At 42.9% G+C, this 13246-nt stretch overlaps 1 protein-coding gene across 1 annotated transcript in view; it reads right to left on the bottom strand.

The window, feature by feature from the left end:
• The window catches only part of PARM1 (prostate androgen-regulated mucin-like protein 1), a 111670-nt gene that overhangs the window by 27781 nt on the left and 70643 nt on the right, over positions 1-13246 (bottom strand). The window contains exon 2 of the mRNA XM_007998902.3: positions 5877-6602. Within this exon, the coding sequence (XP_007997093.3) occupies positions 5877-6602 (726 nt within the window). The remainder of the gene's footprint in view (positions 1-5876; positions 6603-13246) is intronic.

The following is a 13246-nucleotide window of genomic DNA, read 5'->3' as shown; positions in this document are numbered from 1 at the left end:
TGGCTGCTACCACCATCTGCTTCTCTTCCCACTGGGCACCTCCACCCCTGGGACCCAGCTGGCAACATCTGGCAACTAGCCTATCTAGCTCATTTCTGCAGTAATGCTGAAGCCCATCAGTTCTTCCCCAACTCTGTGTTTCTACTAATTCAGGTAGGATGGGCATTGTGAAAGGAACACTTGACTTAGGGTCAGTCAGCGGAACTGGATTTCAATCCTGGTCTGGTCACTCAAGTGAGAACTTAGCCTCTCTAGACTTGTTTTGTCACCTGTAGAACAGATACTGCTGAGCTCATGCCACTGGGATCAGATGAGGGCTACCTGTGTCAGTCGCTAGCCCAATTCTTGGAACATACATATTCTCAGTACGCTTCATATGACCATGAACCTCATGTCTTCTGTAAAGGATAATTGTAATAAATAATTACCATAGTATAAAAAGCCAAAAGGACCTGAGAGATTGCTTCTCCTGTATTCAGTTTATAACCAAGCCCTTTTAAGTTAGAGTAGTTAAGTGATGTGCCTACTATCAGTGCACGACAATGACAAACCAGAAAACAGTTATAAACTGGCATACATGGTTCCAATTCTGAACTCCCTGCAACTTGACATACATATTCCCATCAGTTGAATACTTTTAATATATGATTCTCAATATGTTCTTCCCCGGATCAAAAGCCTTTGGTGACTATCAATGGCCTAGAAAGTATAACCAATTGTCTTAGGCTGCTCCCTAGGGTTCTCTATTGCTTGTCCTGAAGGCATCCTTCCTACATCTGCAGTGTCTCCCTCCATGTAGCTTGGGACCCAAACTAGGTTACTCACTATGCCATGAACCATGTGCACACTACATTGTAATGTCCATGAGTGAAGTGACTGTATTACTCATGGCTATATCCCTAGTATTTAAGCAGATGCCTGGCTCATAGTAGAAGCTCAATAAATATTTGTTGAAGATGGTGGGCATTCTTCAACATGATAAATAAAATAATAACAATGATAATCACACCAGCAGAATAGTAATAACAGTAGATAATGGTAAAGTAGCAACCATAGCCATTGATTGAGCTATTGCTCAATAGCCATATGCTGTAAATTTATTATCTTACCTGAACCTACCAATAACCCCATCATGTGAATACTATCCCTATCCCATTTTATTGATAATAGGATCAAGGCTCAGGGAGATCTAATAACTTCCCTAATACCAGTTGATTGGCTGTTTTATTCATGTATTCAACAAATGTTATTGAGGGTCTACCATGTGTTGGGTTCTGTTCTAGGGGTTGGGGGTGTAGCCCATACCTTCCTATTTGCAAATAAGGTCCTCGCTTTCATGGTGGCATGAAAACAGACACTGACTCTGTCTAGTGGCAGAAAACAGACACTAACTTATCAAATAAATCATATGATGTCACAAAATGGTTAAGTGATAAAAAGAAAATTAAATAGGGAAAGGGATCAGTAGTGATGGGGGTTACTATTTCAGATGGGGGAGTGAGTAAAGGCTTGCTCAGGAAGTGACAGGTAAACAGAATCCTGACTGATGAAAAGGAGGGAACCACTGAAGATCTGGAGGGAGAATGTTCTAGACAGGGGGGATGGTAAGTGCCAAATCCCTGAGACAGGAGTATCTCTGGTATGTTCAAGAAGCAGTAAGACTGCCAGTATGTCTGAGGGTGAGAGTGGAAGAGGTGGGGGTAGAGGTCCTATGGTCAGATCCTGTTGAGCTTTGTAGGCATGGTAGAGACTTTGGCTTTTACTCTGATTCAGAGCGGGGAGCGACTGGAATGTGAGAGCAGATGAACAGTGGAGTCTGTTCTGAGTTTTGAAAAGATCTGCCCGACAAGGGTGCAGTGAATAGTGAGATCAGTTGCAGGAATATTAAAGTGACACGCGTGAAAGATGACAGAGGGACGAGAGGCGATCAGCCCCGATCTCATGGACTGGATATAGAGTAAATGGGAAAGAAAGGAGTCTAGGATTGCTTCGAGGGTTTTGGCCTGAAGAATTGACAGAAGACAGGAAATGGTCAAGGGGCACAGGCCGAGAGTTAAGGAAATCAGTAATTCGCCTTAGACATACTAAGTGTGAGATGCCTATGAGCCACCCAGTGGAGACGATGAATTGGCTGACAGCTGGCTATTCATGTCTATAGTTCAGTGAAGTAAAACAGGGGGAGAATTTTACATCTCAGTGTTGTCAGTACACAGATGACACTGAAAGTCCTGAGTAATCCATTCAGGAGTGACAGTGGAGAGATCAGGGAGAGAGGAGGCCTGAGGTACTTGACCTGGATAGTGAAGGAAAATGAAGAAGTGAAGCGAGGCAGCAGAGACAGAAGGTAGTGAAGATGCACACCCTGAACGCCGAGCAGAGCCAGTGCTTTAACGATGAGGGCAGTGATCATCTGAGTCAGACACTGCTCCAGGTCAGGTCAAACCAGGTCGAAGCACCAGAGAATACAAGAGCAGGGAGGCAGAATGGGGGAAGGGCTGAAAAACTACCTATTGGGTACCGTGCTCGCCAGCTGGGTGACGGGATCAGTTGTACCCCAGACCTCAGCATCACGCAATAAACTCATGTAACAAACCTGGGCATGTACCCACTAATCTAAAATAAAAGTTGAAATGATAAACAAATAAAATAGGTCTAAGAATTTACCATTAGACCTGGCAATGTGGAGGGCACTGGATTATTCAACAAGAGCAGCTTAAGTGCTTACAGCTTCTGGGTGGATTCTGAATGCAAGTGTGTCCAGATCGTGCTCTTGGTTCCTTGCCTTTGTAAATGAGCACCTGAAACTCCCTTTGCCCCAATCTCCTTCATCTCCCTTTAGGCCCAAATTTGCTTTATTTCCTGCAACTCAGCTCCCTGCTCTCTCCATCATGGAGCCCTTCCTTAACATCTATAGTTAAATTTAACTCCCACAATATTCACCTTGTTTCAGAATTATTCATTGGTGACTATGTTTAGATATTTGTTGAGTGGGTGAATCCTTGGATTAATAGAAACATACTATGTGAACCCACACAGGATAAGACAAGATGCTATGCAAAATGTGGTGTTATTACTGCCACTACTAAAAGCAGTATAAAGAATCTCTAAATAAGAGCATCCCAAAATAGTAACCTGAAGCGCAAACTCACAGAATGCTGCTTGGTCTGCTAGCTAATAAAGGAGCAGTGCAGCAATTCAGAGTGGTGAGAGAGGACTTGACTTGGCTTAGAGATCTGGGCCCTGGGCACAGGGCCCAATGCTGCCACTGAGCTGTGTGATCTTGGGTGAGGCACTTCAGATTTCTGGGACATAGTTTCTTCATCTTTGAAGTGAGCAGGTTCTATCACATCATCCCAAAGATCCTTCTGCCTACCAGGGTTCATTCTTATATTAGAAACTAAGTAGTGATATTAAGAGTTACTTGTCCTGTGTCCTTTCTCTCTACTTAAACGATAACATCTCAAAGGATAGGTCTCATACTTGTTTGCATGAAGAAGAGGGTCTTGGTAGACGCAATCTAAATATTTTTTCATTTAGTAGATCATAAGGATAAACACTCTTTGGTCTGTGAAATGTGCACTGGTCAGTGATGTCCCTCTAATCTGCCACACGTCTCTTCCCCAGCCATTTCAACATTCTGTCGTTTATTCTGAGTTTCTGTTGTATATGATATTCCCATGAACTTCAAGGTTTATGAGCCAACTGCCACCAATTTGGGGCCTCTTGACCCTGCTGGCCTAAAGTTGAGGAAATCAAGATATAGAGCCTAAAATCAAGCCAAGATATTAGAACAGAACTGTCTTGAATAATCCAGCCCATAAAACTAGGGTACTTGTAGGAAGGAGTAGATGTGTCAGTTTAGAGATTCATGTATGCTAAGCTTAGATTTTGTGCTTAGGAATATCAACCTGCTATGTCTAAGGTATCCTGAAGGGGACAGAAAGTGAAGAGAGGGTGGCCGGTTAAAAACTGAAAAAGTTGTACAGACAAGTGGGGGTGAGGGCCTGAACTAGGAAAGAAAAGAGATGGGGTCACTGTATTTTGATGCTCCCTTTGTTTAAGATGGTTCTTAAGATACCGCATCAAAGTCAACACCCACTCTGCTCCAGGTACCAGTGTCAGAGATGTTATCTTCATGTTGGGAGGCTGGGGTGCAGGGGTTGGGACAGAGATAGACTGAAGATATACAGTCAAGCTCAATGTTTTAAGTGCTGGCCTGGAGGTATAAAAAGGGTGCTAATGGGGTGACGGGCTGCACAGAGGAGTCAACAGATTTCCCTCCTTCACCTCTGGAGATCCACTCTCCACCCTTCTCTGTGTGGTTCTCTGACCAGCCCCCTAGGAGGCCAACCTGCATGGACCACACCAGTGCGTCTCCTTGTTGTTAGCTTCTGGCTGCGTATCAGAGGAGCTGGGAGAGGGAGGGCACAGTAGTCATTCCCTTCACTCCAGGGAGGTTAATCTGAGATCGTTGTGTCCGTCAGCCAAGAGTCACTGCTCCTGTTGGCGTGGTCAACTCTACTGGGCCTAACCTTCTGGGTTCTGGTTACTAATCTCTCCTTTCCTCCTAGGTCTGGCCTGTAACAGCCCTGTTATCGTGACCCCCTATGGTTCTCCCGTTCCCCAGACAGACCTTTGTCATTAGTTCCTTTATCCCAGTCTGAGTGTCTCTTTTTTTCTTGTCGTGATCCTCAATGATATACTGGACCTTTGAAATAAAAATGTGCAATTCTTTGGGACTTCTTCCCTTACTAAATTGTGAGCTCTTCCATGAGGAATCACATCTTAGTTAATCTTAGTTCTGTCTCTTCCTACCTCTGCTGTCAAGCACAGTTTCCATTCATGATGGATGTACATCAATTGTTTGTTAAAAGTTGTGATTCTCTCCTCAGTGATGGCCATCCCTTTGACCCCAACTGTCCATGCACGGTGCTGTCTGGAAATGACCTTCTCAGTCCACATCTCTCACAGGACCACCCGGTGGAGGGGCTGCAGCTCCATTTCCCCCTCTAACTTCTGGCTCATCTAAAATGAGCTCATCTCACTCTTTCTCAGCTAAGTGGCCAAATGCTCCCATGAAAGCCTCTTCCCGCCCAACACCCTAAATTGTATAGTCTTCACATCAATGTCAGATGTGGGTGACCTCAGAAAGAGCCCTCGATTTCTCTCCACCATAATTTCCAAGATTACAAAACAAAGATAAAAATAATACTTACTTCATAGAATTACTGGGAAAATAAAAGCAGATGTGACATCTTATAAAATTTATTGTCTTTCCCTTGAAATACATCAGTGACTATAAAGAATAAGTAAGTTTTCTCCACTCCTACTCTACTTTGATTGGTTTCCAAAAGGGAGACACTACTTTAAAACGCTGAGCAGAATAATACAAATGACATTTCCTGAGCATTTACTCCCTGCCAGGAACTGTTCTAAGTGCTTTATGTCATTTCAGTTAATCTCCACAAGAACTGTATGCAGTAGAACCTGTTTTATCCCATTTTATAGATGTGGAAAAATAAAGGCACAAAGAGGTAAAGTAGCTTGTCTGAGGTCAGGAGCCAGAGTTGAAACCTAGGAAGCTTGGCCAAAGCCATGCTGTTAATCCCTTTGCTATCTGGTCTCATGTGCTTACATTGCCTGTAGCATCATTATGACTTGTGAAAACAGGCCATAAAGGTGCAATTGGCCACAGTGAATCATGAAAATTGTTAAGTGACTAAAAGTTTGCACTCTTGTGGAAATTCTTGTGAATTATAATTCAACTTAGGTGTTACACTGCAAAATTCAAATTTTCCATTGTATTTGGTTCACTGAACTGCATTCTTAACGTGTGGATGTCGTAAAGAAAACTAGTGGACTAGACAGAGACTCACCTGAACTTAATGCATGTTCTACTTCCTGCATGATCACCCTGGGAAAGGTGGTGGTGGTCTCCATGTCTATAAGCTCACACATCACTTTGCCTGACACAGTTGTTGGGGATGTTTTCTCCTGGGGCACTGGCTCAGCTGTGGCATGTGAGGTGGGTGTGTGGTCAGAGTTGGACTCCTCTGTCGGTGACTCTGATGCAGTTGGAGCTCCAGTAGGTTGGGTGCTGGTCACAGTGGAGCTGTGGTTGGTAGTAATGGAGGCAGAAAGAACCTCAGGTGGTGAGGTTGATAGGGATGAGGGTGATGAGGCTGGAGCTCGAGGGGAGATGAGTGTGGGAGGCTCAGCAGCTGAATGCGACACTGTAGCTGCCACGCCTGCTTCAGGAGTGCCCGAGCTGTGTTCCTCTGAAGTGGTTGTTAAGCGGACTCCACCGCTTGTTGACGAGAACCCAGGAGGTGAGGGGTCTGTGTTTGTGCCTTCCCAATTCGAACCTGGGCTGGTGATCTCCTCTTCTCTGGACTCTGTGGAAATGTTCTTAGGAAGCAGAGATGTTGGGGCTGATGTTGTAACTGGGAGCACTGAGTTGCTGTGAGTGCCATTGGATGGGGAGGCAGTGTCTGCATCAGTGTTTTGTGGAGAGCTAGTCCAGATGGTGATCGGTGGCATAGTGTTTGCCGGAAGAGAAACGGGCAAAGGAGCTGATGTCGGCAGACTCTGTACCCTCCATCCTGTGGAAGAGCCAGTACAAAAGTGGTTAATATGTGAAACATGGTAATATGTGAAATAGAGGCAACGCTCTTACTCCACAGCTGTTTTGTAGTATTTTCACAGGTATTTCTCATTTTGCATTGTGCCCGCCGCAGTTGTGAAGGCAACTTTTAACGGATTTTCTTCCCACCAATTTCTCTGCAAGTCTCAGTAGGAACCTGCCCAAAACTCCATAAGAACAATTAGTAGGACTGTCAATTCAAGACTGGCCAATGCATGGTATGAACTAATCTTGTCCCCAACTTGCTTAAAATCATGTCCTTAGAGAGTAAGACCCTCTGGGGAATTGATATATGGGAATTTGTCTGGTCTGTCGGCAGCCAACTCCACAGCTCCAGTAGGAACGCTGGGAGTGTGGACATTGGAAGTGGGGAAGGAGTGGTTGGTGATGAGTGTGTCGCTGGCAGGAGGGGGCTTCAGTCTCGTTCCATCCCACAGCTGAGGAGCTCACTGATTGGCTGTTCCATGTCTTGGGGGCTACCCATTCTGCACTTATGCACAGGGATGTAAGGGATATGGACCTGCTGGCTGGGATGAATAAATATGTGAACACATTTCCTGCAGAGAAAGAAAAAGGGAGAGGTCCCAGAATAAAAGCTAGAAAGAGAAATCTGAGCTTTGGAAATATTTTCTGAGAACCCAGTTGTCTGAAATTCTAGCCCAGGGTCCTTACCATCATATCATTTGCCAAATGCACTCCTTCATATGTAGTAAAATTTAGAGCTAGTTTCCATTCTTCCTTTCTCCTTCCCCACCCTTATGCATTTGGTTTCATTCACTGACTCATTCAATGATTATTTAATAAAGGGCTTTTATGTGCCAGTACTTTCCTGGACATGGGGTTTATGGTTTAACTTTTAGGTAACACATCTCTTGATTGCCTCCCCACACCCCCTTGTCATTCCCTGACTAGTATTTCCCCCAGTCATTTGCATCTCAGTAGATGGGAACCCCATTCACTAGGTTGCTCAGTTAAAAACCAAGACGCCACCCTTCAGGCATGTCTTTCCCTCACATCCCACATCAATTCCATTAGTGAATCAGGATGAGTCTACCTTGCAAATACAATCCTGATTCAACCACTTTTCACTATCTCTCCTATTATTTCCCATCCCCTGAGCCATTATAGTCACTAGCCTAGATGACTGCTGGTTAGTTTGGATGTGCCCTCCAAATCTCAGGTTGAGATCATCAGCGTTGGAGGTGGGGCCTGGCAGGGTGTTTTTTTTTTGTCATGGGGGCTGATCCCTCATGGTTTGGTGCTGTCCTCATGGTAGTGAGTGAGTTCGATCAGGATCTGGCTGTTTAAAAGCATGTGGCACCTCCCATCTACACTCCCTTGCTCCCACTCTCACTATGAGATGTGCCTGCTCCCACTTCCCCTTCCACCATAAGTAAAGCTCCCTGAGGGCATCACCAGAAGCTGAGTAGACTTGTTGCTATGCTTGTACAGCAAGTGCTGCAGAACCATGAGCCAATCAAACCTCTTTTCTTTGTAAATTACCCGACCTCAGGTATTCCCTTATAGCAATGCGAAGAATAGCCTAACACAACTGCAACAGTCTCTTAATTGGTCTTCTAGCCCCCAGGTTTCCTCCCTTTTAGTATACTTTCCACTGAGCAGCCAGCATGATCTTTTATAGCAGTAAATCAGCTCATGTCCTTTCACTGATCAAAACCCTCCAAAGGTGTTCTGTTGTACTTAGAACAAAATCCAGAATTACTTCCCTATGTAATCTCATGTTCTCGTCATCAATTTGATTGGTCTCTAATCAAATGTCACCTCTTCCTCAAAGGAATCATCCCAGACAAGTCTAACTAATTCTTTTCTCTTCTAGCCCATTGTCCATTTAAATTTTTTTTTTTTTGAGGCGGAGTCTCGCTCTGTCGCCCAGGCTGGAGTGCAGTGGCACTATCTCGGCTCACTGCAAGCTCCGCCTCCTGGGTTCACGCCATTCTCCTGCCTCAGCCTCCCGAGTAGCTGGGACTACAGGCGCCTGCCACCACGCCCGGTTAATTTTTTTGTATTTTTAGTAGAGATGGGGTTTCACCGTGTTAACCAGGATGGTCTCGATCTCCTGACCTCGTGATCCACCCATCTCGGCCTCCCAAAGTGCTGGGATTACAGGCTTGAGCCACCGCGCCCGGCCTTAAATTTTTTAAAAATTTTTTTATTGTGGTAAAGTATGCATAACACTTTACTATTACAATGAATTTTAAGTGTACAGTTCAATGGCAGGAACTATATACATATTGTGCAACCATCATTATTCATCTGCAGAACTTTTTCATTTTCCCAAACTCAAACTCTGTGCCTATTAAACAACTCCCTTTCCACATTGGAATGGCATAAAAACAACCAACCATTCTACACTCTACTGTCTGTATGAATTGGACTGCTCTAAGTACCTCACATAGAATATTTGTCCTTTTATGACTAGCTTATTTCACTTAGCATAATGACTTAAAACTTCCTTTTTAAGGCTGAATAATATTCCACTGTATGTATGTGTCACATTTTGCTTATCCATTCATACACTGATGGACACTTGGGCTGTTTCCATCTTTGGGTTACTGTGAATATTGCAGCCATGAACGTGGATGAACAAATATCTGTTTGAGTCCTTGCTGTCAGTTCTTTGGGGCATATTCCCAGAAGTGGAATTAATGAATCATATGGTAATTTTTTGCTTAATTTTTTGAGGAAATGCCATACCCTTTGCTCATTTTTGTTTTTCACAATAAGAGAAGGGTTTTCCTGAAATTACATATTTATTTATTCACTTACGTATTGTCTCTCTCTTCTACTAGAATAGAAGCTCAATGAGGGCACAGTGACCTGGTCTTACTCATGGCTGTTCCTCCTGAGCCTAGGACAGCATTAGGTCATAGTAAGTGCTTAATAAGGACTTGTGGGAGAAATGAAGGAAGAGTAGAAAAATGAATTAACCCAAGAACCTTATTCATGAATACTCCAACATCTCTCCACTCTTTTCCACATGTCACGTTAGTTATGGCCACATCCATCATGGCTTCCTCAGGGAGGGCTGCCTACCTGGTACTATTTGAGGGCAAGATTCTTGCTTAAAGATCAACTTTACTCATTTTAATTCCAACATGACATATGCCTATGACTGATGTCTAGTTAGGTCTTCAACTATTTAACTCTACGTACCCTGAGGATATTTCCTTGAAGGTGTCAAATAGGTAAAGGCCAATCATAATCAATATTCAAAAGGAATAGAACACTGCCTAGATGCCAGTCAGAGGAAGGGAGAAAAGATCAAAAGGGAAACATTCAGGTACTAGGGTAAAATCTGTTTACATCATCATTTGCCACTCGGCTGACTCAGGAACTGATGGAAGGCTGTGCTACAGAGTTTATTCTGAATTTAACATTTGGGTTGTCATCAAAATAATTGGCTTTATTTTATTTAAAAGGAGTTCATTAAGGCCATAAGCTTCAGGAGAGTTAATTTCCTGGTAAAGAGGAGGACAGACCTCCCAACTTAGGCCACATGCTATTCCATGCTGTTATAGTGGTCTTTTGGCAGCTGTGAACTGTCAACAGTTTTAGAATGAATCCAGATCAAGAAATCTTTGAAATATGGACAAAACAACAGTTGGGACAAATATTATTAAAACATGGGATCTTGTCTATGACCTTTGGAGCTTACTGGCTTTGCATCCTGGCAGCTGTCATGGATGATTGAAGATTCTAAGGGCAAAAAAAAAAAAAAAAAAAAAAAAAAAGACACCATTTACCATGCATAGCATCATATAATAGATAGGCAGATGGAGGTAGACAGAGCCTCAGTCTGTTAGTCGAGTCAAAGAGTCTTGCCAAGCCTGAGATAAATGAGAAATCAGTCATCTACAAAGGAGAACCAATTCACTCGTTCATTCATTCAAGCATTTATTGAGCTTTTCCCTCAGAGAGCTCATACTCAGCTTCCTGTAATATGACATGATAAGTGCTATATAAAAGTAAAACCAAGTTGTAATGGAAGCCCTGAGGAAAGATTAATAAATTCTGTACTGATACCATGGAATGTAAAAATATACAAATGTCATTTTTCGAATGACATTTAGAAAAGTCACAGAAGAGATGATATTTGAATCCATCCTGAAAGAATAAGAATGCAGAAGATACCACTTAAGATATGTGATGTTCAGAATGACACTTGCATTGTTGTTTCCACTGGAGCTAAAAGCTGTACCATGGAAATCATTATAGTGCTGAAAATGACAAGCTCTGGGAATTGGTTTTGTTGCTGGAAATATCCATTTTCTTGTTTAATTTTACTAATACACTTTTATAATTCCTACTTTGCCTGCTTCCAAAGAAGACTGGAAGTGGTCATTCATTTCCCATAGCTATCTACTGAGTACTTATTTAAAGAACTTTACTTTACAGCCTAGTTCAGGCAATTTCTGCTCCTATAAAACTAACAATGCATGAAATTGTGTGACAATGTTCGTCATCTTCATTTGAACGAGGCTTTAGAAGCCTTCTGCTTTGCCTTATTTGATGGTACATTCCATAATGCACTGACTCCTGGGGTAGGTCTTTTTCCAATGTAAAGATAGCCAAGGCTAAGGCACCACGATGATCCTAGAGGATGCTTGCTGTCTTAGTCTGCTTGGGCTGCTATAACTAAATACCAGATGGGGTGGCTTAAATAACAGAAATTTATTTTTCACAGCTGCAAAGACTGGGAAGCTGAAGATCGAAGTGCTGTCTGATTCAGTTTCTGGTGAGGGCCAAACCCTTGGCTTGCAGATGATCGCCTTCTGTGTCCTCACATGACCTTTCCTCACATGGCATGCGAGTGAAGACAGAGAGCAAGTTCTTTATTGTCTCTTATTATAAGGGCACTAATCCCGTCATAAGGGCCTCACCCACATGATCCCATCTAACTTTAATTACTACCTAGAGGCCCCATCCTCAAATATCACACTGGGGGCTAAAGCTTCAACATTCAGAATCACTGTAGAACTCGTGTCTCTGCAGGAATAACAAACTGCATAAATCAAACCAGCAAGAATGTACCCTTTCTCAGGATTTCAAGGAAATTTTAGAGCTAGAGAGGGTCTAACTAATGAGTGAGTATAACCCTTCATTTGATAAATGAGGGTGCAGACACAGAGAGAGGAAGTGGTGTAACTGACCTTACACTAAGAAGAAGAATTGGACAGTGTCTACCTGGAAAGAACTGTGCAGGGACAGTCAGAACTAGAACTCCTGCTCTCTGACCCCCACTGATACCCTGTGTCCCAGCCTCAAAAAGGCTAGTGGAACTTACTTTAGCAACCACTATTACAGAGAATGCAATGAGGAGCCTATGTGAGACTGGGCAGCTAAAGAAGTTAAAAAAATGTCTACAGTCCGACCAACAGTGTAAAAGTGTTCCTATTTCTCCACATCCTCTCTAGCACCTGTTGTTTCCTGACTTTTTAATGATCACCATTCTAACTGGTGTGAGATGGTATCTTATTGTGGTTTTGATGTGCATTGCTCTGATGGCGAGTGATGATGAGCATTTTTTCATGTGTCTGTTGGCTGCATAAATGTCTTCTTTTGAGAAGTGTCTGTTCATATACATCGCCACTTTTTCATGGGGTTGTTTGATTTTTTCTTGTAAATTTGTTTAAGTTCTTTGTAGATTCTGGATATTAGCCCTTTGTCAGATGGGTAGATCGTAAAAATTTTCTCCCATTCTGTAGGTTGCCTGTTCACTCTGATGGTAGTTTCTTTTGCTGTGCAGAAGCTCTTTAGTTTAATTAGATCCCATTAGTCAATTTTGGCTTTTGTTGCCATTGCTTTTGGTGTTTTAGTCATAAAGTCCTTGCCCATGCCTATGTCCTGACTGGTGTTGCCTAGGTTTTTTTCCTAGGGTTTTTATGGTTTTAGGTCTAACATTTAAGTTCAACCATTGTGGAAGACAGTGTGGCGATTCCTCAAGGATCTAGAACTAGAAATATCATTTGACCCAGCCATCCCATTACTGGGTATATACCCAAAGGATTATAAATCATGCTGCTATAAAGACACATGCACACATATGTTTACTGCAGCACTATTCACAATAGCAAAGACTTGGAACCAACCCAAATGTCCATCATTGACAGACTGGATTAAGAAAATGTGGCACATATACACCATAGAATACTATGCAGCCATAAAAAAGGATGAGCTCATGTCCTTTGTAGGGACATGGATGAAGCTGGAAACCATCATTCTGAGCAAACTATCACAAGGACAGAAAATCAAACACCGCATGTTCTCACTCATAGGTGGGAATTGAACAATGAGAACACTTGGACATGGGATGGGGGCCATCACACACCGGGGCCTGTTGTGGGGTGCGGGGAGTGGGGAGGGATAGCATTAGGAGATATACCTAATATAAATGACAAGTTAATGGGTTCAGCACACCAACATGGCACATGTATACATATGTAACAAACCTGCACATTGTGCACATGTACCCTAGAACTTAAAGCGTAATAAAAAAAGTAAAAAAGTCATGCCTCCATACACCTTCCCACCCAAAGCACAGCCACTTTTCTTTGAAGAAAAGAATTAGTTTTAGTATTTCCT

Source organism: Chlorocebus sabaeus, chromosome 7, assembly GCF_047675955.1.
Source record: "Chlorocebus sabaeus isolate Y175 chromosome 7, mChlSab1.0.hap1, whole genome shotgun sequence".
Lineage (NCBI taxonomy): Eukaryota > Metazoa > Chordata > Mammalia > Primates > Cercopithecidae > Chlorocebus > Chlorocebus sabaeus.
Note: the sequence above shows the minus strand (reverse complement) of the source record. Positions and strands in the feature narration are given on the sequence as shown.